Source organism: Lissotriton vulgaris, chromosome 11 (genome assembly GCF_964263255.1).
Source record: "Lissotriton vulgaris chromosome 11, aLisVul1.2, whole genome shotgun sequence".
NCBI classification, from domain to species: Eukaryota; Metazoa; Chordata; class Amphibia; order Caudata; family Salamandridae; genus Lissotriton; species Lissotriton vulgaris.
Window position 1 is genome coordinate 400,724,968 of NC_141699.1, and position 26,837 is coordinate 400,751,804.

A 26,837-nucleotide genomic window follows, 5' to 3' on the forward strand; every position below is an offset into this window, starting at 1 on the left:
GGTGGAATTAGCACACAATATGAGAAATGGCATGAAGGGCGGAACGTACCACACGCCCCCAGCGTTTGTCACGCCCCCAGCACACACCCACAGCACAACGCAGACACGCCCACAAGGGACTACTTTGCTGGCACGGTTCTTTTACCTTTTAAATGTATATGGTGGGCATCTGCATAGCCTATGTCCTTCTGCTGCAACTGCCCTATCCAACGCTGTATTTGGTGTTGTGATTTGTGCTGTGGTTCCTGAGATTACCCGCCTCAAACGTTTGGGCTCTCTCTTTATTATATTAGTATAGATATGAAGCAATCTGTAGCCCGGCTTCAGCAGCTCAGTCAGTGCCACTCCTCAGCAAACACGGACCAATAAATTAGATGCCAATTATTTTATTTTGTGCTATTCTGCGGCTATATATATATATTATATTTATATATATATATATATATATATATATATATATATATATATATATATATATATATATATATATATATATATATATACTAATATAATGTAATAACTTGCCGACAGTCACTTAAAACCTCTTCAAGGGTGCCTCTTTGGGCATGACAGGTCACATACCACTCAGCTTCAAAAAGAGAATATGGTAGGCCTGGCAGCCCAAGCATACATTTTTTGCTCATTTCGAAAATGAATAGTGAAAGGACTGCCCTGAAATAGGACCTCACCAAACCAGTGTCCGAGCTGGACCATACCCTAGAAAAACTGATCACAGAATGGAACAACTTGAGGAGGCAGCAGCAGAGAGGGCTGACCTTAGAGACAAAATGGAAACAAGGATTCAGGAACAGGAGAAACACCACCTGTCATTACTTGATAAAATTGAGGATGTGGACAATAGATCCTGCCATAACAATGTATGTACTAGGGGGATCCCTGATACTGTGTCAGATCTGGAAACTTATGGAAAGGGTCTCTTTAAATCCATGTTGGAGAAATTGGAGGACCATCACATTGAGCTTGACTGAACACATCAGTATTGAAAGCTTTTCACATAAAGAACAAACTCGCCTCAGGCACACTGACTTGTATCTATTATTTCAATATAAAAGAACATATTTTGAAAGTGTCAAGGAAAACAGACGCTATAGTATAGAAAGCCTCTCCGCTTTCTCTTTTCAAGACATATCTGCTCTGATGCTGGTAAAACACAAGTCTCTCGGGATGGCCAGAGAATATCTCCAAGGCAAGAAGATCTTGTGCAGATGGGGTTCACATTTAGCTTGATGTTCAATCTCAACAGTAGTCACAACTAAAACACCCAGGGAGGAAGCACCAAACATCTTGAGCTTGGAAATGGATGAAAGGAACCCAAACGAAACATCAATGGGGAGTCAGCCAGAATGACAGAAACAAAAACCAAGAAGAGCCAGGAGAACACAAATTAGCGTGAAACAAAAAGCCTCCCAGACTAGCGACGTTGACCAAGACTCTTCATGATGGGCTTGTTCTAGTGAAATATAATGACTTTGTGAGTTTAATGACAATGAAATCTGGATTGTGGAATAGACAATAACTGAATTTTGTGCTACAGATCCTGAATCCTCTTTCAGATGGTAGATGTGAAATTTGAAAGAGGTGTTAAATCTGTAACCGCTACTGAATTTTCTTTAATGGTATACACTAGGTGGCTAAAACTGAAATATTTCAGGCCGGGGATGGCCTTACTATTTTCTTCTATGGCTTCTATTTAAATTATTTTTTCTTATTCTCTCTTCTCTCATTTTCTTTTGTCTTTCTGCTTTCTTTTTTCATTATAGCGTGCAGTGGATTTCCTTCCTGGACAGTGTTTTTGTTTGGCCTCACTCATAGAATCCAGAGCTTGCCCCAATTCTTTAAGGGGATAGCCCTTTTGTTCCTACAATTGGAAGAAAAAGTGTTGCTTGTTACATTTTTTGTTTGAGTGCAGTTTGTTGCAGTGCCCAATATTAATTTGCTTGTCTATGTTACTGAATTTACATAATGGCAGGTGATAAATTGAAGAAGGAGCAACTTAGCATGAGGTGCGGAGATTGATCGACCCCGGGGAGAACCCGTTTGTTGAGAGAAAAATCTTAAAAAGATGGGATGTCAAAGAGTGATGTTAACATTTGAGTCTAACCCATATGAAATGAACTACGCGACCCCCACCTATGTGCCTCCTCACTCCATGATAACATTATTATCACTCAATATCCAGAGATTGAAGTCCCATGTTAAACATAAAGCCAGGTGTTTGTATTGTTACCCTCTGATGCTTAACGTCTCTGCTCCCCTTTTTTCCTGCATAAGTCCACTCTACCCCAAAGTCCCAGGTTAGGGGTGTGGCTATACTACTTTGAGCTAGTGTCCCGCATAGCCTCCTTTCCACTCACATGGATAACGAAGGTAGGGTGCTGAGTCGTACAAGAACGTAATATTGTCAGGCATCACCTGCATATATGGCCCAAATGCCAAGAAAAGTTTGAAATCACCAATATTTCTGTAAATCGCTGCTTTTGGCAATAAACTGATCATTGGTGACAATTATAACGTGTCTGTGGACCCTGTTATGAATTTGTGAGTGGTCCAGTGGCATAGCGACCATCCCTCTTGTCTGAGAGCCAAAATCAGAGATCTGAACGTCATAGATTTATTGCGCTCAACCCACGGATCCGAGAGGGAATATTTCTATCATTCCTATGTACACAAGTTCACTTCGAGAATAGATTACTTCTTCTTATCAAACACTCTCACATTTGGTGGTGTCTTTTGAAATAAGTGCAAAGGTTCTTTCGGTTCATGCACTGTTAATGCTGACCATGCGAGCGGCTCCTGAGCATTCGATCCCTCTGTATACGTGGAGACTCAATGAAATAGCACTGGAGGGATCCACTTTGTGGTCAACATTAGAGAAGCTTTGGAAAATTATTCATAAGAAAACGAGATGGAGGCATAGCTTTATCCGTAATCCGGGGCATGGCTAACGACATGATGAGAGGGGAAGTGATCAAACACACCATGACATTCTTGGGCATGTGAGTAAATGTAAATGTGGGTGTACTTGTAAAGCGCACTGTGACTCCAAGGAGTATCCTGGCGCTGAAGAACACTGGGGAACCCGTCCTGGTTTTCCCTGTGAGATGGTCCCTTTCTGGGTATCTCCAAGGTGAGACCAGGCATCCCTGGCGTGTGTGGGGGGTCATTGTAGAGATGAGGCAAGCTTAATGCCCAGAGTTGCCGAGTGTGTTCTCTAGTTAGAGTAGGCACCGAGGCGAGAATTATCGAGTCCGTTTGACCCTGGTCCACGACCCTCCCGCGTCGGGAATTGAACCCTGGTCCCGGGCCGTTCTCTGCTTACGGGTCTGCCGCCTCTAACCAGTGAGCCACACCACTCCACTGGCCAGAGCAAAAAGGTTAGAGCCAGAAACTGAGGTAACTTGCCGAGAGAAAGAAGACAAGCAGACAGGGTTGAGGTGTATATATAGAGATCTTTTGAATTTGATGTTCTCCTGATTAAGGATGCGGCCCAAAAGTTGTTAAATATTAAGCAGCCATAATATGAGAAAAGAACTAAAGTGGACAGGTAGTCAACGTATAAACTACTGGGGAAGTCGACTAGAAAATACATTCAAGCAGTGAACGCTTTGGATGGAGCACATAAGACATTGGATGGAGACATGGTCATCACTTTTACATGGTTGTTACAATAACCATGAAGCCCCTAGCCCTGATCGGTTTCCTAATACCTTTTAGAAAATGTTTTTTGAGCTACTGATTACCCCATCTAAATTATTTGCTTAGGTAGGGTTACACCCTCAGTGACAGTGAGTCGACTCTTACCTTTGTACAAAAACCTAAAAATTACCCTACCAGTTATGGGTCATAGAGACCCATTTCTTCATTAAATAGTGATCTAAAAATATTTACTATAATCCTCACTAATAGGATGTTTGGCCACAACTGGTATTGCCCTATCAAGCAGGCTAAATCTGTGATAAACTGGTGGTGGTTATATAAGTCTTGCCTTAAACGTGATCAATAAGGTGTCTAGGAAACAAGCACTAGTCGATCGCTAGCTAGATTCGGCGAAAGTTTTTGATTAGATGAACTGAGGGTCCAAGCAAAAGACTCTAGCCTAATTTACAAAAAAATTTAGCTGCGTGGCGCCACAACACATTTTGCAAGGTATTATTGAGAGTCAATTTCAATTGTGCATGCCAGGCGGCATTACTGAGAACAGAAAACAAGGAGTCAAAAAAGATTTTAGAGGAACAGTGGTATTATTTACCAAGGACAAGGGTATTCAACATATGTTTACAGTTTTCAGCAGCACTGTAAAGATTAGATCGTGTGACAACCCAGTGGCACTTGGTGCAAGGTGCTATATACAGTTTTAGTGAAGTGAAGTGCAAGTGCTTAAAAACAGCATTGGTGGCGCATAGAATGTGATATATACATCAATTGCAGCTTCAATTATAATAGACAAGTTACAATCACTTGAGACAATTATTTTTGAAGAAAGCTGAAAGTGTCATATGCGTCATTTGATTCAAGCTGTATTGTCGACGGCGTTTCGATCCCCTTGAGTCGGGATCGTCATCAGGACGGGGTTGTTCTTAATGAATACAGTGAGGAACCATGCAAGGATGCGTGGTGTACAGCTTACGAAATCAATGCGTGCTGGTCACTGGTGGCGTCTTGTCCTGGGACTGCTCACGAGGTTGGGCAGCTCCTTAGATAAGGAGGGGCACAGAGGGCAGTGGCTCTTCTGGCGTGGCTGTATTGCACTGAATGCAGCGGCATTCAGTGCAATACAGCCACGCCAGAAGAGCCACTGCCCTCTGTGATTGTAACTTGTCTATTATAATTGAAGCTGCAATTGATGTATATATCACATTCTATGCGCCACCAATGCTGTTTTTAAGCACTTGCACTTCACTTCACTAAAACTGTATATAGCACCTTGCACCAAGTGCCACTGGGTTGTCACACGATCTAATCTTTACAGTGCTGCTGAAAACTGTAAACATATGTTGAATACCCTTGTCCTTGGTAAATAATACCACTGTTCCTCTAAAATCTTTTTTGACTCCTTGTTTTCTGTTCTCAGTAATGCCGCCTGGCATGCACAATTGAAATTGACTCTCAATAATACCTGTTGGGAATTGTTTTTGTTTACACTGTATACCCATCCCAACTCGGTTTATGGGTCCCCTCCTGTTCTTCCTATCATCACAACACATTTTGCAGCGGCGAGCGACGTCACTTTAAAAAGCTCAGGGATGCGTTGTATTAACAATGCATCCCTGTGCTTTCCCCAGCACTGGCACACAATTGGCTGTCATGCACCTGCACAGGCACCCTTGTGTGATGTTGCAAGGGTGCCTGCATTACAGGAAGGTGTCCCTTACTGCACAAAAACAATCATTGATGGCATTTTCCTCTTTCTATGCGAGCCGCAGAATGAAGCAAACATAGAAAGGGATAAAAAAGAGGGGCAATAAAAGTATTTCTCCTCGTTGTGTCACTCCTACACCTCCGCTGGAGAGGCGTAGGATTCTGACACATTCCCAGCTTTACACAACTTTGTAAATCTGGAAATGTGTCAGGTTCTATGGATGTTGCATTAGAACACGCACAGCAGCACCCACGGACCTCTATCCAAGAAGGGCTTGGCCACTGACTTCCACACAATGGTCTGGGGAAATTTTAGAAAACCATTGGACGTATTTTTGAATGGTTCCAGCTGTCAGAAGTCATACCACTATCCAGATGAACAAGATAAGTGTGTCCATGTTGCTATCTATATTTGTGTTGAATATGGAACCTCTATTTCAAAAAGTAAATCCAAACCCTGAAATCACAGGACCAATAGGGCAGTAAATCACATTAAAATGGCACTATTCACTCATGATGTGCTGTGCTTTTTGACTAACCCCTCCATTTATATGCTGATAGCGGCGGCTGCCTCTGTACAGGAGTGGTGAGACATGGAAGGTGGAGGTATGAAAAAAAAAAAAAAATAATCTTACCTTCTTCACCTATGCTGCACGTCTCTACTCAGTCCTCGCTCTCTGCCACCGGAAGCACCCAGGCTCCCATACTCTCCCAGCCATCCCGATGCTGCAGGAGCAGCGTTGTGATTGGTCTGAGCGGCCTGCTTGGCCGCTCAGGCAGTACACAGAAGGTTGGGCATGTTCTCCACTGGGCTGTGCAACACAGCCCAGTGGAGAGCATTCCAATTGAGCATGACTGTTTGGCTGGCCCTGGAGGGCCGGCCAAGCAGTCATGAGCACTTAGGGAGGGAGTGCAAACCACTCCTGCTCCCTTTGACTGCGGCGAGCCCAGCCCCGCCCCACCCAACCTGGCTGGAGGGACCACAAAGAAATATAAAATGATAATAACTTTTTGTTATTATCATTTTCTTTTTCGTTTGCACTGCTCAACAAGCATTGGGGCGAGGCTCCTCTGCCTTTGCGACAGAGCCGCCATTCCCTGCTGAGAATTCTAGGGGAATCGGAGAGATTCGAGAAGACCCCATGATTCAAAATGAATCATAGGAAGTCTGTAGCTATGAGTATGGGGCAACACAGGATAGGAGTGAACAGTCAAATAGCATGATTTCAATCATCCTCAACGACAGAATACTATATAGATGAACAATACCACCACATGTGAATCAAATGTTTGCATTTGTTGGAATAATGGTCATGGGAGTCGGAGCAGGGGTGGATTGAGATCAGGGTGAGGGTGAGTGGATGGACCCCCGGGTTTATGCTCTTTGTTGTACCTCACTGTGCCAGCTCAATTAACTATGTTGGTAAAGAATGATTCTGGTAGATATCTATTCCAAAAGTAAATTTAAGTATTTAAAAAAGATATGCTTTTGCTGTGTGGATAGTGTGCCTTGCTAGTCGATGTTACCAGTTACACAGCAACCTGCCTTAGTCGTGGTGGCTGTAACCCTGTCCAGGCAGCTCCATCCATTCCAGCCTTGAAGCCTGTCTGGGAAGTTCTAGGGATCGAGGTTTGTTTTCTGCCATGCTGAGACAATAGTGTGACCAGAAAAAGTGTGGCTACTTTGGCATCTCTCCTCCCACATATGCATCTCTAGATTATTTTCTTTCTTTCTCACTCTCTGTCTCCCCCGCTGTCTGTCTGTACCTCTATCTCCATCTCTTCATCCATTCTGTTGTTTTACAACCACAAAAAAGAACGCAGATGGACTGCATGAAAATGAACATCTAATGTCTTGTTAAGTCTTGTTCAAGGAATTGCTGACGGGCTTTCTCATACAATGTAGGATTCTGGCACATCTTTCTGAACAGTCAACTCATTTGTTTAACCTTACCTGCTTGAAAGACCTCTATCAGTCCTCTTTGCTATTAGAATGCTTCACTGTTCGTTTCATAAGGACATGTATCGTTGCAGCTGATAATTATTCTACACAATCCATATTATCTTCTCTGAATCTGCCAAGGGTATGAGCTTGTGAAAGTTCTTATTACCCAATCACACACATTACTGTAGATACTCATTTTCTTAAATGATTAGATTACTATTGTCCCTAGAGCTGGGGTCAGCCTTCTCAAAGGATCTGCGACTAACCAGAAAATGAAAAAAATATTTTCAGATTATATATATAAGACATTAAAAAGCAAAATGTAAAATTAAAATCGTAAAATGTTGTGTGGAGGTGAAGGAATTAGAAATGGAAGGCTAGAATTAAGTTGGAATCATTAGCTTGATTTGTGGGAGCAGAGCAAGTACAGCAAATAGAATCTAGTATGGAAGACACGAGGACTCCACTGAAGCACTGGTGTGAGCATGGATTAGGAAAAAATAGTCAAAGTTATATGTAAATATCTAGCCATTTTAGAAATAAAACCACATTTTGAAAAGCTCCAACCTTCCCATGAAAATATCGATTTTTTGGTATATTTTTAGTTTGTGAATTAAAATAAAATATTTCATAATTTGTGTATTTGTTTGATACATTCTTTTTTCTGTAGTTTTGTGTATTGTTTTGAAGTAATTGCTTAGGCCAACGTTCTTGCTTCTAGGACAGATTCAGTGGGGGTCAACAGAAGTCAGAAGTTGAAAAACCTCTGCCCTAGATTTTCTGTCAACACTCATTGGCTATCATACTTTTCACCAACTAATTAAGAGTACACGCCAGTTAATTTTTAAGGTTATCAATTTCAACATTCTTCTTATAAAGAGACAATCAATTACATTTCAATTTTTAAACTTTATTCATTTTTTGCGATAAAACCATAAAAGTCATGCAAACATCAATAAAATATCGCATATATACAAAATAGCACACGAGTACAAAATAGCAGCACCATACAACCAATATGACCCATTTACAGGCTAAAAAAGTATAAATCTCATTATCAGAATTAATCACAGCTTGATTTAAGCCTAATGGTGGCTCATAAGAAACTAAGAGAGATTGCAAATAGATAAAAACGGGTCTCACTCTCCTAAAACAAGCCTTTTAAGAATCGAGATAATAAAATGCTTTTGGGGAACCTTATAAAAGCTACAAAACATTAAAAAGGTCATCATGTCCTGAGGAGAATGGCCGTCGCAGCCACATAGCATGAGACACTGCCCTATATGGACACCACGTGGTTGGGCTATGAAGTAATGAAAAAGATCGAGCCGAAATCTGTTCAATAGGAAGTGATCATGAATGCTTTTGATCCCTAGGAGATATGGTTCAATAGTTGGTACTGTTTTGAGTGTGATTTACCTACGCACGCTGGGCTTGCACAGCTCTGTTTCTTTTCATCACCACAGCGCCATCTAAAAAAACACTCTTTAGCCAATGTATGATCCCTCTCACATGTGTCTTCTGGGTAATCAAATAGATTTGCCCTTCCCAGACTACAGAGGCCTACTTTTACATAATGTAGCCATAGGATACGATTAGCGTGGTCATGGGAAAGACAGTCCTTTAGGATGTCCTTGCTGAGGGCATGGTCTTTCTTAGCCCAGATCTTTAACCATAATGCTAAAGGGTGAAAAGCCAGCATGTCTGAGAGGAAAGCTTTCCCCAGCTCTTCGTGCACACCATAAGATGGGATACTTTGCGGTAATGAAAGAACCCGTCTTAGGAAGGTATTTTCTGCAATTTGCAAAGCCTCCAACCCAACATGACCCCATATCTTGCCTTTGCAATACATTTTGCCCTGTACATTTTCAAAAGAGACCCTATCGGTTTTCCCCCCACTCTGGAAGCAAAGAAAAAAACAGCTGCGGTCGCTTTGACCAAGTCCCCTTTCTTGCGAGCAATCAGGGGGTCCCAACTCAATGCATAATCAAGCACTACTCCCATGCAAGAAAAGATATTGGTCTTGAGGATGACTGAGGTTCCTATCTTGAAAGTAAATTGGTTGCCTGTACGAGGTCCCACCTGCATAACCAACAATTTACTCTGATTGACCAACAGGTCCAGGTCCTTCATGAAATGAACTAAGGAGTTCAATAGGAGTTGTAACCCCCTAGCTGTCCTCGCCATAAGCACACCATCTTCTGCATATAGGAAGACCAGCAGGATGCGCTTCCCCACCTGTGGGCAATCAGCTTTTGCATCTAAAAGGACCCTCTCCAGGGAATTACTATATAGATTAAAAAGGAAGGGGGCCAGGATACACTCCTGGCACACCCCTCTCATGATATCAAACTTACGGGTCACTTTAAAATCTTTTGAATAACGGACAATCACTTTTGACTCTCTGTGAAGGTCCCTTAGAAACAAAAGGATGTCCCTGTCAATGCCAATAGAGGACATTAACTGCCAGAGCTTTGATCTATTTACACAGTTGAATGCTGAGGACAGATCCATAAAAGCTAACTGGATAGAGCTGGTATGAGCCACAGTGTACTTGTTCAGAATCATATACAAGTTTAAACATTGTTCCACTGTGGAACTACCTGGACGGAAACCATATTGTACCTTGGATAAGATGATATTTTCATCTGCTCTGGTTACCAGTCTGTCCAGAACCATACGGCCCACCACCTTCACCACAGAATCCAAGAGAGAGATGAGCCTGTAGCAGAGAGTGCTACCCCGAACACCCTTTTTGAAGACTGGGACCATGGTCGATAAGGCCCAGGAATCTGGATGATTGGCCTGGACCGATGCATTAGTGTCTGTTGTGAGTACAGGCACCCATGTTTTTACTTGCGCAATGAAGAGATCTCGGGGATTCCAATCAGGATCTGGAACCTTGTTTTTAGACAGTCCCATGATGCCTGCGCTTACCTCTTGTGCTGTAAAAACAACCTTCAATTTACCTTCCACACTTTCCTTCCCCTTCTGTCAACAAGGTGTCAGACTGAAAGATGCCCTCAAAATGGTTTACCCAATCATCCCCTGAGATGTGGGCATCCATTAAATTGTCACTGTCTCCTCCTAAAAAAGGGCTATTAATGATGCTCCAGAACTTTGAACTATTGCCAAAGGTACTAGCTTCTGCTAAATCTGACCAGGCTTTCTCCTTCAAGACTGACTTACGTTTTGCTAGATAAGTATATATACAGTGGTCCTTAAACATATGATCAAAACAATATGATAAATATAGATCAGAATCAATACTATATTTTTAATGTCCGGCCGGACAGACAATTTAATAATGTAATCAAACCAAAGGTTTGGATAAATTGCAACATTTAAGTGGGACACAGACCTGCATCCTACGGAGAACATAACATTAACAATTATATACAACACACGGACATTTCAGGCAGGGCAATTATAGCTTGTGAGATGCAAATCAAGCCAAGCTTTGAGTGAACAGACAAGGCACTTTTTTTACACAGTGGATTAACGTGCCAGTTGTTACATGGGGGTCGACAACGTTTCAATCCTATTCAACAATATTAGGATCATCATCATTGAATCCCAAGGCCAACGTTGTATTCTAATGGTCATCACAGCTGTGCGGTCCGTTGACAGTTTGTGCTCCTTAATTCTTCCGAGTAACCTTCCTCATAATCTACGAGGTTTGTGTTTTTCCTTCAATTGCCGGTTGTATGCATGGTAGCTACTTTTAAGCAATTCTTAAATCAGCCTATTGCACCGGATCACGTATTGGATACCGAGTTTCTTGCCTATAATTCCCTTTATGATGTGGCTCCCAGTCATTATTTGACTTCAATAACACAATCACCGTGCCTTCACCGGTCGCAGCGGCGAGCCAATCACTGTCTTCATTCCTCGGCTCTCCATCCTTGTTTTTACTTAAAGCACTCGCTGTACAGGTTAAAACCATAACTCCCGCACCCCACCTTTTTGTCACAGTCGTTACCACATGCATGATACTGAGCATGGAATGGCATGGATGTATTTGTCGCTATGATGCCAATCGAATGGTTTTTTCCTTGCCCCACCCCCCTCTTTTTCTCTTTACCTTCTTTCACCTTTTCCACAGGCAATTTCCTATATCAGGCATGCACTATTCATTGTCCTGATGATGATCCTAATATTGTTGTATAGGATCGAAACGTTGTCGACCCCCATGTAACAGCTGGCACGTTACTCCACTGTGTAAAAAAGTGCCTTGTCTGTTCACTCAAAGCTTGACTTGATTTGCATCTCACAAGCTATAATTGCCCTGCCTGAAATGTCCTTGTGTGTTGTATATAATTGTTAATGTTATGTTCTCTGTAGGATGCAGATCTGTGTGCCACTTATATGTTGCCATTTATCCAAACCTTTGGTTTGATTACATTATTAATTTGTCTGTTCGGCTGGACATTCAAAATATAGTATTGATTCTGATCTATATTTATTGTATTGTTTTGATCACATGTTTAAGGACCACTGTATATATACATAACTGTTACCCAAGGTCCTTAATTACCTTGAGGGTTCCCTTGTGTTTTTGTAACTTATGTTTTGCTAGAGCAGCCTTATAGGCTCTCCTGAGGCTTTTAACAGTCAACTGATCCTGGGGCGTCACTCTCAAGGCCTGTTTTAATTTCCTAGTGGCATGAGAGTACTCAGAGTCAAACCATCTTGGCCCTAGGTGTGTGGAGCACACACCCGGGGCCTGTAGTAACTCCACTATAGCCCTGGACATACTTCCAAAGGCATCCATGATGTTCTATGGAGTAGCTTCACTATCTAAACAAGTGGCAAACTCCCTGTGACACACAGGCAATCAAATCCTGGATTTCAGTCATGTATTTGATATTTTATTATATATCCGTCAAGTTATATTCACAAGGTGAATCATGATTCAACATTAGTCATTGCAGGTAACTTTATTATAGCCAACATGTGTTTTGCTCCTGGCAAGTGGGTTTTTAAGCTTTCACAAGGTGTTAATTGAGATTGTAAATTTATTTTGCTAGATTCCAAATTAAGTCACCTGCAATGTAGGTTCAAGTTGACATAAGTTCTCCAGGGCCTCAATGGACCTGCCCCCCCATCTATGCACCGTGTGCCTTGCACACGGTGCATGGATGTGCAGAGTTCTTTTTTCTACTGTGGCTTGTGCTGCAGCCCTTTTCCTTGGCCACAGCACAAGCAGCAGTAGAAAAAATCACTTTCCGACCACCCGTGCTGGTGGTCTCATGATAATAGGGCGTGTGGGACCATCGACTCATTTGCCGACGGTGTCCGGCTCAATGCCACAGCGCTCTGACCAACTGCCATTGTAATTAGGGCCTTCCTTCTGAAACAACAAGGTATCTTTGGTGCTTTTAAGGTACATAGGCTACAATCTCGAGCGGGGCAATATATCTCTGTAGCTATTGTTTGCGGCCCGATTTGTACAGTTGTCAAATATTTACCATATGCCATTTATCTAGTTAATCATGTGTGCATCTGACATAATCGGCTGATTTGGACACTCAAAAGTGCCACTCCATTCAGCAATGCAAAAAGAGCAAGCTAGAATTGCAAACCTTCAAGGAAAAACATGTAATCATGATTGGTAAAATGGATATCAATGTTGTCAAGGAAACAGTCTGCATGGCTCAGGCAATGGGTATCCAACCACACAGCTCATTGAAAACACAGCAAAGTCTGTTGGCACACCAATCCATACACATTGCATACTGAAACAGACCGTAAGCTGTATCAAACTACTTTCACTTTAACACACATTAAGCAACACATACCTTTACTAAACTAGACACTTAACACATCCCTACTAACAATACATAACCAAACAACCTCAAACAGCTGGTTTAAGGGAATCCCAGAAACGTAAGAATGTGACACCTATATTAAAAGAGCTTTGATGCCATACTAATATTGTAAGGTGCTACACAAAATGTTGATAAGGAAACTTATAAAACATAACATAACATTATCTTATCTCTCTGAAACAGGGGACAAACGCTACCAAAATCCACCAAGAAGGCTTCTGCTCCATCTATGATGAATGTGGAAGGAACCCAGAGATCTCTAACAGTCTGATTATCCCCATCGTACCCTGCGTCTCCAACACCCCTGCAAGAAGGATCGAGGGGTTCCACCTGAGCAAGTTGATGGCCGTCTGCCCCATGCTCTATGTCAACGACAATGACACGCGTGTTTGCTGTTCATACAAGCAACTGGAGAGCATTGAGAGGAGCTTTGCGCTTTCCAAGGTCATCTTAAGCAGATGCCCGTCCTGTGCTGAGAACTTTGCCAACATTTATTGCCAGAATACCTGCAGTCCAAACCAGAGCCTTTTCATTAATGTCACTAGGACTTTCCAAAGCAACAGTACAGGCACACCTACCGAAGCAGCTCTGAGTTACGAGTGCTATTACAAGAAGGCCTTTGCTGAGGAATCTTTTAACTCCTGTAAAAATGTGCGAATGCCAGCTACTGGTGGGTATGCCATTGCAGCCATGTGTGGAAAGTATGGTTCAGAATTCTGCAACAGCCAAAGATGGCTTGATTTTCAAGGAGACACGAGCAATGGACTGGCCCCACTGGATATTGACTTTAAATTGATAGAAGGCAACACTCCTACTGATGGAGGTATTATTCCACATTACAGTAAGGTTTGGAAGTGCAATGAGAGCGCCAGCATTGACGGAAATCCGTGTTCATGCCAGGACTGTATAGAGACCTGTCCAAAAATTTCACCTCCACCTGACGAAGCCAAGCCTTTTACAATTGGCACCAAGGACGGGGTCCTTGTGATTTGCCTAATTGTGTTCTTTTTGCTGACAGTCATGTTTCTGGGGTTTCTGTTTGGAAGATGCATCTACAGGTGCAAACAAGTGAAAGAGGAAAAAACTAAATTGCCTCAGGTCAGGAAAGAGGACATTACATGTTCTGAAAAGCTGAGCATGAGCACTGATAAGCTTTTGGGCCAGATGTTCAGGAAATGGGGGACGTTGGTTGCTTCCCACCCAAAGACTGTTATCGTTATATCTTGTGTTTTTGTGGTCGCCCTCTCGTTTGGGCTGATTTTCATTGAGTTGACCACAGACCCCGTGGAGCTTTGGTCAGCACCAAACAGTAGAGCTCGACGTGAGAAAGACTTCCATGATGCCAACTTTGGGCCCTTCTTTCGAACAAACCAGCTCATCATCACAGTGGCCAACCAGTCCACTTACCAGTACAATTCCCTCTTCTTTGGCCAGCAGAACTTTAGCAGCATCTTGTCTAAGGACATCTTGCTGGAGCTGCTAGACCTGCAGACAAGACTTCAGAAAATTACGGTCTTGTCCAGCAAACACAATAAGAGTATAGCGTTGAAAGATGTGTGCTACGCCCCCCTGAACCCTACTAACCCCAGCAGTACAGACTGCTGTGTGAACAGCCTCATGCAATATTTCCAGAACAACAAGACTAGGTTTGACCTTGTTGTGCAACAGACAATGTCAGGTCAGACGGGCACCGTGGACTGGAGGGACCATTTCCTGTATTGCGTCAAGTGAGTAATGTTCCATTTTGTATTAAATATGAATTTAGTGAACTTAAAATAAATATCAAGAAATACAATAAATTATAGACCAAAATGTAGGTGAATTGTTTGACAACAATGGTATAACTTTTCAAGTTCAAGAATAAGTTGTCAAATCTGAGGTGTGCCATCCTTTGGCGTTGATTACAAGAATCAAATTTAAATTTGGGAACCTAATCCTCTGGTGTTTAGAACAAGGTAGAGAGATAATACCGCCCCCCCCCCCCTTCTACGTTTTGACTATTACACTTCGAATTTGGTATTATGTTATGCTACCTTTTTTTGCATAGCTCACTTCTGACACTGTCCTGAACATATAGGGCTCTATGGACTTTCCTGAAAATGCTTTCTAAGGGGATGTTATTTTTTTTGAAGACAGAATTGTTGTTGATCATTAAACAAAAAAACAAAACACTGTCACAGTAAAGGACCCACTGATTCACATAAATCATTACAGTAAGTAAGTAAGTAATAGTTTATTGTTTGGTTAATTAAAACCTTTACAATTTCCACATAAAAAAGATATAGCAGCAAAATTCATAGTTTAAGACAGAATTAAAAATAACGTATCATAAAACCTCATTACAGAGCATTAACCCTTTGTGAGTTTGTCTATACCCCAACCATGTTATGTTTGTAATTCAAAATTGATCCCATCATACATACCATGTTTTGTAATACTAATATAGATAGCCACACAATTTGTAGGTATTTTTTCTAATGGCGGTGCAAATATCCATATCCTGGAATAATTATCCAATTGTGTGGGGTTCAGCACCCATCTCATGCCTGCCAATATCTCGTTTGCCACCAACAAACAAGTTGTCACTTGATGCTGGGTGCTGGGGTCATCTGCCTCCTCACTTTGAATGCCCAAAATGGCCTCTTTGCAGATAGGTTCCAAAGCAAACTCTATTGTTTCGCTTTGTATTGTATAAATCTTCAACCATTAGCGAATGATCACTGGGCAAGCCATACCATGAGAAAGAATTCCGCTCTGGCCGCAATGCAACATCCATGGGTCATGAGTTTAGTATGGTCATAGTATGTTCTGTGAAAACATTTGAACTGTATTAGCCTCCATTTAGCAGAGATGACCAGGCATCTTGCAGTAATCTTGGCCTCTGGCCACTTCTCCTCAAGGGGACCCACATCCTCCTGTCATTTACCTTTCAAACGTGTCAGGCGGTCTGATGAGTTCACCACTAGAGATTTATATGTGCTTTTTTCCAAGTGGTTTCATCATAATCTTAGGTTCCAATGCGTTAAATTATGTAACTGCCCTCAAAAAGTGGTTGTGTTGTAGGATTTTGTGGCGGAGTTGCAGAACAAATTGAGACTTGTGCAGGGCAAAGTCCTCAGTTAACTGTATAAACATTTTGGTATGGCCTCCTGCCCAAATGTGCCTCACTTTCGAGAAACAAATCTATTACCAACTCCCGTTTCACGGCATGCTTGCAGGATTATTCTCCCTTCCAAATCAGGAGTTGCCAGCCAGAATAGCAACTTGCTCGCTTTGCCACTATATTCATAGATCTTGCATTGAGCGACTAGTCTAGAAAGGTTGACCGAGTTAAGCAAAGGCTGCCGTATCTCCTCCGTTGCTGCCGTAAACCATGTTAGAGTCAAGTCATCTAGAGAGTGGGAAGTCTTCTTTTCAAAGGTAAGAAGTTCCACTTCAAGAGTGTCAATTACCCAGCTTCTGTCAATCATGGACTGAATGATTTGTGTTCTAATCTGGCAGTAAACTACTGACTTACAGACCGCCCAGGCTATGCACGTGAATCCCCTGGGCCCACACTGACATTGAAGTCACCTCCACCCAAAGCTTATCAGAGAAGCCCTCATCATTGAGCCACCAAGTGTTTAAAGCCAGCCCCCCAAATGTGCGTGGGGAAACCCCTAAGGTGTAGTTCCATCAGGGAATGGTCGGACAAGTCTCTCTGAAGGACCCTGACCCCCATACCTTCCACATTTCAGCCGCCGGCATAAAAAAGTGATTGAGGCGTGAGAACGAGTAGTGCAGTGTGAGAATAAGATGTGCTGTCTGTCGCTCATCAGGGTGCCACTTTATCCATATATCACATAAACCCAGCAAGCTGGCCCAAGTAGCTAGTGGTTTCAATTTGCCACTGGATATGCCCACAGTTGGATTTATCATTGCATTGAACTCTCCACCCAGGATAAGTGTATCTGCAAGAGACTGTGTCAGCAGACTGGCAGGGGCAGTTAGGGAGGACTCTGTCAATGCCATGGGAATGTGAACAATTGCTCCCTCTTGTGTAACCTGCATGATAGATTTGAGAACATCCATATTGGCCTAGAAAATTACAATTATTACTCAGGAAGCTTGTTTCCTCTATCTAGAGAGCATCGGGGGCCAACCTTTTGGCATGGTTGAGAGCAGCCACCATCTTCGATTTTGTAAAGTCTGTTGACATTCCATGACAAGAATGGGGAACTAGCTATGAATACATGTGTCATGGTGGTAAGTGTATAGTGCAGCAAAGGGGGCTGTGTTGCATCTAAGCAGTTTAAACCAAAGCAACAGATATCGTATCCCTGTAACCGGATGCAACATGCATCCCTGACACACCACCCACGTATCCTACACTTCCAGCACTATATGTGCCACCCAGTAGCTTAACTCCGATCAACTAAAAACTGAAACTGCACAAACATGGACAAATCTGTAAATTGAAGAGGGCGGGAAGCAAACCATCTGGTAAATGGGCCAAACACCTTCCTTGCATAGGGGGAACCCTTCCCTTTCTAGCCTTAACTAGTATACTACTAAACTGTGGAACTTCAATGAGCATAATCAGAACATTACCAACAACTAAGGAAATGCCCAGGCCTGTGGAAATCTGTGTATCCTACCTTGGCTTCAGGTGATCAGCTGCCCAGATGACCCCACACAATGGAGCCCATGGTTCGAACCAATGGCTACAGAAGGTCTAGGGCTGGTCAACAAGGAGGAGCACCCCAACGCTTGCAGGTTCTTAGTCCTGGGTCTGGTTCTGTACTGGGGCTCCATCTCTTCACCCTCAGAGGCCAAATAGTCTCCATCTCTGTTTGTTCCTGGTCTACCAGATGCAAACTTGGCTCTTTCTTGACATTCCTTTTGCCTTTCCCTTGAGGAGGGCCTGCCCACCACGATTCCAAACCCAAGACTGGCAGCTCTTCTCAATGCCGTTTCACCTAGGTTCTCTCCACGACTCAAATCCTGGCCTCCTTGGCGTTGTCAAAAAAGTAAATCTTCCCCTAATGAACAGTCTGTACCCTCTCTCCGCAGGGAAGAACTTACTTAATCTGCATAGCGCACATTTTAACTTTGACATCAGCAAATGTTTTCCTCTGCTGCTACATGAGTGCAGTATACTCAGGGAAATTCATTATTTTTGCGCTCAAGAGGGCAATTTGCTGGATATAAGCCGCCTTAAGAAGAGCATTCCTGTCAACATATTGGAGTAGTCTTAGGATAATGAAACGGGGGGAGGATTGAAGTGGGGCACATAGAAGATGCTGGGGCCTTGCCAAGGGCTCAATGCGCCCTTTCAATCACAAAACAGGATGACAGATCTTATTCTGGGAACTGATTTAAACTATTTTTTGCACCAGAGTAGGCTCAACAACCACAACTTGGATGGCCACTGCACTTCTGGCAGTTATATGTTCGCCTCCGCTGACCCCCTGATCACCCCGCAAGCTCAATTACCAAATCATGGGTCCGTCATGGGGGTGGGAGGCCTAGGGGAGAGGACGGGGCAAGGTAGCACCAATTTTTTTGCCCCACTCTGGGAGCGCTCAGCTATGTGACCAGCCACAATCCCTCTGAGCATTCTTTTGAGGTTGCAGCGAGAACCTGTTCCACCAAGGGAGGCCTTTCTAGCGTCCTGGAGTGACCTCTAAGTGCTAGCAAGCCTCAGTCCATCCGGCCGCCAGTTGGCACAGGGATCTATGCTGGTCACTCCCCCCTTTCTCATCAGGTGGCTTGCAGACTCTGCAGAGGTAGCACCGTCACCCTGTCTGTGAGTCCTGGCAGGAGAAGGGGAAGTGCGGTGGGCATCTAGGAGCGCAGGCAGAGGCAAGGGAGTCGCGGGATAGCCTCCTTGGGCAGTCCCAGGCTCTGAGTCGCAATCCAGGAACAGGGCCTCCAGCAGCCTGCAGGGCATCACCCCTTTCAGTACAGGGTGGCCCTGTCTCTACCTTCACTCTCTCACCTTCAGTGGCCCTTGTAGCAGTTACCCTCTGGGTGGGTCCCTGAACTCCAGCTGCAACATCACTGCTCATCCTCTAGAGGCCCTCCTCACCGTCTCTATGGCCCTCCCATATGTGGAACCAGCGTGGGCCCAGAAGTATATCTTGGGTGGCATGAGCAGTCGCCTCTGGTGTCCCACCACCACAGACCTGAATGGTAGGCCAGCCAAGAGCTGCAAGCAAACCTGGTGGGTCACCCCACACCAGCAACGGGCCTATAGCTCCCAGCTCTTTGCAGCTTACCAGGAGCCTGGACCGCAGATCATTGCTGTGTAGCGGGAGGGCCGTCAGTAGTCAGGATTTTGATGATGCTGTCTTCCTAGATGCTGGGCTTGGGAGGGGGGGCAGGCATTGGTACCAGTTGGAAGGATAAACTGGGACTGTGGTAAAGCCTTGCCCTTGCCGACATATTTGACGTAAAGCATTCTGTTAGTCTCCACGTGTGTGTGTGTGTTTCCCCATTTTTCCTTGCCTCGGTCTCTTCTAGTTATTTTGTGTAATTTGTCACCCTACGTATCCCGAGTGTACAAATCTCCCATTGACGAAGTCTCTCACTGATATTCGCACTCCAGTGTCTAACAGAATCCTTGCCTCCTTCTTTCTCCATTTGCTGCTGTCTTCCCATGCCCATGTCTCATGGAGATCTGTGTTTCCCCAAGTCCATGTCACCATATCTATCCATATTAGTATATATATATATGTGTCTCACCAGTGCCTCCAATGACTCCACAGGTCTGTGTCTCCCCATTTCTCGCTGCATTCCCCCTGTGTCTTGTCATAGTCTTTTCTTCACTGGACACTTGAGTATCGGCTTCTCGGCATTGGAGCCCCATTGCGGCAATTCCCCGGGGCTACATTTGAATCCCCGTTCTAAGCAGACCTGCATTGGCGGTTTATGCTATGACATTTCTAAAGCGGACTCCTTCACAGATGTGAACCGAATACCATTGTGTAATTTAAAGGCATGAATGTCTAATGTCCTGATGATGATCCCGCTATACTTTAAGGGGATCGAAACGCCGTCGACACCTTACACTGGATGATTTGATTTTATTATTTGGTAAATCACAACAGTGTATTCTCTGTAAATATTTGTCTGCAAAAACTGGAAATATATGCAGACTGCCTACGCTTGCCTCACCTGTCTATGCATGTCACAAATGTCTCTGTACAGTAGTAGGACACAGGCTGTGTCCCACTTTGATATTGTACTGAATTGATTAATTATACCTACATTTGTGTTATTAAACCCTGTCCGGCTGGACAGACTATATGGATTTCAACCTTTATCTATATGAATTTTTATTATTCTTCACTTGTTAGGGACCACTGTTCCTTGAAATAATAGGTCTACACATTATATCAGGAACAGGGAGAAGCAAGACAGGGCTATTGTCACTAACAAGTGAGGGCGGGCCGGAAAATATGGGGGATCTCCTTCCTTACACAATCTTTAGTCGTCCCTCTCCCACGCGCTCTCACACACAAGTCACACACACAAGCATCGCTCAATACAGCCTCTACCCACCCTGATGCACAAATTCAAGATCCCCTTCGAAGTGTATTATTTGTCAATAGCAATATATTTTCATGTCCCCCATGCAATTCAACTGCATCGTCCATGGCAGTGTATTTTCGAGTTCCCCATTGAACTGTAGTATTCGTCAGTGGCAGCATATTTGTATACATTCCATACAATTTCACTGTAGGTCAGTGGCACTATAAATCATTGGATAAATATGTCCATGTGCTACATTAGATTACACTATTAGGCATCAGCAGCCACTGTGCTCTACGTCACTATACTCTGCAACACTCTACGCCAATACACTTTACACCAGTCAACTCAACTCTATGCCATTTCAGTGTATGCCACTCTACGCAACTCCACACTATGCCTCTTCAATACACGTAACTCTCTGCCACTCCACTCTATGACACTCTATTCTACTCTTCGGCATTCAACTCTTTGACACTCCACGCCACTCTTCTCTACTCCACTAACTTTTTGCCATGTTGGACAGCAGCCATGCTTTTGCACAACATGGCTACACATTGGCAAAGCCAATAGCTCTTGCATAGGTGAGACCTACGGAGGGATTGAGTGATCTGCCCAGAATCACAAGATATTGAGCTGCCTAAACTCGGTTCCCCAGCTTCAAAGTCGGCCGCTCTGGCCGTTACCTTTATGAGTCGTACATCAGACAGAAATAGTGTGAAGCTGTTAAGACAGAGAGTGCTGCACTTAAAAGTGAGTCGCCATACTTTTTATGAGGTATCAAAACAGCGAAGCTCCATAAAAGCATCCCTTTATCTGCCTCATAATAAAACCACACCCACACAACAGACAAATATCCCATCTGGAATATACTCTGCAAATTTTGCAACAGATTTAATTTGTTTGTGAATTATCAAATAACAGATGGCAAAGTTAGCTGAAATTCTGCAAAAACAAAATGGATATTTTCATCTTTGATTATCTCCACACACGAGCCAGGTTGTTCCAGTATTTCATATGGAAATATGTTTTTATAGCTACAACCATTAAAGAAAATCATCTAAATATTCAGTATCAACCTTGGTCATGTGCTGTTACCTCCCAATTGGACTAGAAAGATACATAGCTGTACTCGGGGATGCATAGAAACGTATTTTGTATGGCTCACAAAACCCTTTATGGTTGGTAATTTATATCCTCTCATTATAAAGATTTGGATTCAGGAATCCTCCCCCCCCCCCTTTGCATCCCTAAATTGAAGGGATAAGAGAGAGAGAGAAGCAGTGGAAGAGGTGCTGACACTGATCGTATTTAGCCTCGAGACTGAAGCGACCCTAGACTACTGCTGGGGGTGTTCTATAACCCCACAAGCGTAGTGAACTATATGCAGCACTGAGAGACTCTAGCCTGCATGAGGGGTGATTGTGGTGATATGAACGTTTGGAGCACTTCTCCACCCCTCAACACCTCCCTCCCCAACAGTGGCCCAGCAAGCATATCAATGTATATAAGCCATATGCGCTCGAGCTATGCTATTAGAGTGGATTCACCTGGGTTTCTTTCCCCCGCTTTCTTCTTCAAGGCTCCATGATAGACGTAGCTGATTTGGGGAGATTAGATTACGAGTGCATAACCGTATCGCTGAGCCCGGCTTGAGGGTGTGCGCACTATCGGTCCTTGCCCAGAGACTAAGGATCTGCAAGGCCAGGCTTGCCTAAATGCCACCTCTCCTGATTGTTGCAGTATGTATTACATCCTTGAGTGAACAAACCACCTTTCATTAAGTACGTGTTTGTCATGGACACCAACATAATATGCACTCATTGCACCTCACTGCTGCAGATACCTCCCCTCCACCAGCTGTAACATGTGGGAAAAAAACAGGTACCAGCACCCCTTCAGCAGAGCAACATAGACAAATATACTTGGAGTGCAGCAACATCCCAAAACAAAACAGGAGACAATGCTGACGAAACTGATACAACTTCAATCACTCCAGCAAAGATGTTTAAAGGTATATATACGACATACACAAAACACTGGAGCACAGAAAAGGAGGAGTGGGAAAGGATGTCTCCCTCCAGTACGAAGACTTAAGATAAGTGGCAGAATCTCAGCAACTAAAGACAAATTACAAGCTTTTCAACCAGAAGGAACTCGCCTCCTAGGACATGGTTAGAGGAAAGGGCCAAATAATGGCGGAAAGGTCATGTACGAATGATCCTAAATTCAAGGGCATATGGGAGGGCCTATAAGGAGCATCCCATTACCACCTTACTAACATCCTGGATCTGTATGATGGATTGTAAACCTGCATTATAACTGTGAGGGTACCCTGGGCCTTGTGTCTAAATCCCTCTGGGCACGTCACCATGTTCCATTTAATTTTGAAATACCTAGACCAATTCACCATTCTCCACGCTGCACATCTAAAAACGGAGATTAAATAGCATCTTCAAAGATAATGACATTCTCAGACTACACATCCTTTGTCCAACCCAAATTATTTGAGGCTGTCAAACAAAAACTAAAAGCAGTGTGGCTCACCAACATGCTCGTCTATCCCCAAATGTTCTACATCAAATCAAATATACTTTTTTGAAACTCAACAGGATGAATGGAACGGGGTGGAAGAGAGGAGGCCAACCAGACAAAAACCCAGTTGGTCAGCTGCCTCCCCTTTGGCCTACTAGCAAGATGCCACAGAGCTCTCCAAGCAAAATAGGACTCGGAGAAGACAGCGCTGAGTCCAAATCAGTGACTGGAGCAGTATTTGACATATGGACACTGCCACAACTGGTAGCAGCGGAAAGAAAGAGAACACATCAACCAAAATATATGCACCACAACCAGAATAACCACCTAAAGAGACTGCCAGCATATTGAACAGCTGCTCCAGTATTAATGTCAAGTATGACTCTCCCTCCCTTAACTAGGACACCAAATCCCACAACGGCAGGGGCCATGGTTGTATTGCCAATTGCATGTTCCACCAATGATGATCGAGAATACTCTGCAAGCCTTCACTTGACTAATGCTTGCCTCAGCTTAGGGATGGCACTAATTAGTGTTCAATTTAACTCTGTTATGGACCCCCAAGTAGACACCAAAGGACCACCCACACCATGCAGTTTGCTTATTCTCTCTAACTGGGTGTAGTCACTGGGACCTAGCAACCCATAGAATGCAATGCACCCAGAGGAAAGTGAATATACTACTATTCTGCCCCCTCAATCACTCATTTCTATGGCTTCATCACTTCTTTATTCAAGCAGTAGAATCCACCTCCATGATTGATACTTGCATTTTACAATAGACGCTTGCTGTACCACTCCCTCGTACAGATCTGCATTGGCCAGCCAAAGCAGGACCTCGGAGAGCATCAACACCTGGTAGCTGCATGACAAGGACGTTGAAGGGTTCCGCCTCAAAGAAACCTTAACCTTCTTTGAGTTCAATCTCAGCTCAGTCCTCACAGTGATTACAGCTTCAGATATTTTCAAAGTAGTTCTCTGTGGGCAGGCAATATTCCATGATATCAGTAGAATGAGTGCTAGGGAAACAAACTATACTCCTCGAAGAGTGCATTCAACCTCAGAAAAACAAATTCATGCTTAGCGAGGAGTACCTCCGTGAACTGGAAGTAACCAAACAATCCTTTAGGTAAATCCTGCTCGACTTTGTAAAACTGGCGTAAGCAACTTCTCAGCTTAGATTCTACGAAATAGGTGATATATCTGGTAAATTCCTCTCTTGGCTTGCCAGCAGGGAAACTGCCATGAGGATAAAACCCTATATCCACAACCAAGATGGACAGTTGACCAAAGGGTACCTACTAATTGCCCAAGCATTTGTTTCTTATTATGAGCAATTATACAAATTGTGCCCCTCTACTCTTGTGGTCAAATCCCCATTATAAAAGACTCAATTGTGCCATAGTCACTGATGAGACTAACTAACACTAGGGCTTCACCTGACAGCTGAGGACATACCTGAGGTCAAAAGTGTTAAGCTGACATAGACAACACCAGGCCCTTACAGATTTGCTCTGGGATTCCTCCCTTCTGCCCCTCGCCTAATGGCAGTATACAAGAAGGTTTTTCAGACCAATACTCTACAGCCTGAGCTGCACGGCACCCCAATTTCTGTACGTTTAAAACCAGGGAAATTTCCAACAAACTGTTCTTCAAATCAACCTATCTTGCTTATTAACATAGAAACCAAAATATTGGCCAAACGCTCACCAACAGGCTGTTCAGGGTAATCCACTCTCCCGTATATTAGGATCACCATTGTTTCATAACCAGGAGGAGCACACACCATTGCCTCCGATGTCTGCAGGTGGCTCTGATCAAGTCCAAGAACCTCAAAGATTGCAGGGGCTCTGGTCCTAATGGACTTTAAGAAAGGTTTTGGCTTGGTCCACTAGCCTGTCATGTTTCCGATCTTGAACCAAATTAATTTCTGGCCTAGGTTTTTAAGACACGCTTAAGTCATCAATTGGGCCCCATGAACAGATGTAAGGGTTAATTACGTGCTTGTCCCCCCTTCTTTATCAAACAAGGTGTTCAACAGTGTTGTCCCTTCTCTTGCCTCCTCTTCTTTCTGATCATTGAACCACTTGCACAGTGAGTCAGAATGGAAGCATAGATGAGAGGTTTAAAATGGGGAAAAGAATGTGAGGACAGAATATCTATTTAAGCGGTTGACATGCTTTATATATTCAAGACCCAGAAACTTCAATACCAATGATAATAGAGATGTTACAGAGATAAAGAATTGTTTCTGGCCTCAGAATAACTTGGGAGAAATCCACATATGCCACTGTGGCTAGTTCCCATGATAGAACTCCTACTAACTCAAAACATAAATCGAAGACCGAATATTTCAAATACCTGAGTACACAAATTATATGAGATAAACAGAGAAGCTAGGACCTAAATATATCCCCAGTGTTTGAACACGTGAGATATGACATAGAAAATTGGTGCCCATTGCCACTATCTATAGCAGCAAGGGATGCATTATTTACGATTTAACTTCTATTATGCGTAATGCTAAATTTTCCTATGACATCCCCCTAAGCCAGAGGTCTTCAAACTTGTTTGCAGTAAGCCCCCCCACCACATCCCCACAAGTAAAATGTTTTGAAGTCGGGTCCCTTCCAAAACTTTCTGGCAAAAATTGGAGGACTTGGAGGGTATGGCTGATTGCTGGGGGTGGGGTTTTGAGGATCATTTCAGGGGTGCTTCTCTGTAGCTCTTAATCCACAATTACATAGAGCAAATGTTTCAAGCAGAAACAGAATTGATACAAAACTCTACTCCCCATAATTGTGCTTTTTGTGAGCCCCTTACACTCCTGGGACCCAAGGCAACTGCAGCTGCTTCACTAATGCACTAATGATAGCTGCAGCTATGAGATGCATGCTATTTCTTCTTCTTCTTTCACCCCTTCCATGTCATGCCGGACACCCTCACTTGAGTCTTGCAACAGGCTGTATGTCACTTCCCACAATTACTGCTATCTAAAAAAAGGGACATCTGCACAATTGGTTAAATATAAAGGCTGTTTTGAAGGCAATATAGACTTTAATTGATGGAGTCTCTTGAAGCTTCATTGTCAGGAACATTTATTCATTTTTTTTTGTAAACAGATTTTATTGTTGTCCACATTCGAAAAAAAGCAGGGCACAAACCGCCAACATGCCCACGCAGGGGCCCATAAGACAAGGAGCATTGCATTCACAGTATGGCCAGGTTAAGGGGTCAATAATTAACCACGACTCAAGACACCACTGGCCCATGCACAGTAAGGCTATAACATTCATTGCGCGGGCTGCCAGGGTCGAGTCTCAGCAAAGTCCAGAAGGAAGAGTCCCCCAGTGCTATGGCTCATCACAATACTCTTGTGTATGACAGGCCCTCCCAACCTCAAAGCTCCATCCATACCAGTGAGAGCCTTTGCCCTTGTCGCGTTCCCAGAGCGCCTGGACCGCTAAAGGTGGACATTTTACCCGCAACACAGAAACCCCAGGACCCTCAACTCCCCCCCCCCCCCGAACGCCCTCTCCCACCCCCCCATTGGTGAAAGTGCCATACAGTGTCGCGTCATCCCTTGAGGCCTGTGTACTGTTTCTAAAATTGGAACAAGTGCAAGTGCTGATT

At 43.6% G+C, this 26,837-nt stretch overlaps 1 protein-coding gene across 2 annotated transcripts in view; it reads left to right on the forward strand.

Annotated features, from left to right (window-relative positions):
* NPC1L1 (NPC1 like intracellular cholesterol transporter 1) overlaps positions 1-26,837 on the forward strand; it is a 166,738-nt gene that overhangs the window by 34,537 nt on the left and 105,364 nt on the right. For both annotated transcript variants that reach the window (XR_015300916.1, XM_086943433.1), the window contains exon 2: positions 13,339-14,882. Coding sequence is in view for 1 of the 2 variants with exons in the window: in XM_086943433.1 (XP_086799559.1) it covers positions 13,339-14,882 (1,544 nt within the window). In the remaining variant the exon portion in view is untranslated. The remainder of the gene's footprint in view (positions 1-13,338; positions 14,883-26,837) is intronic.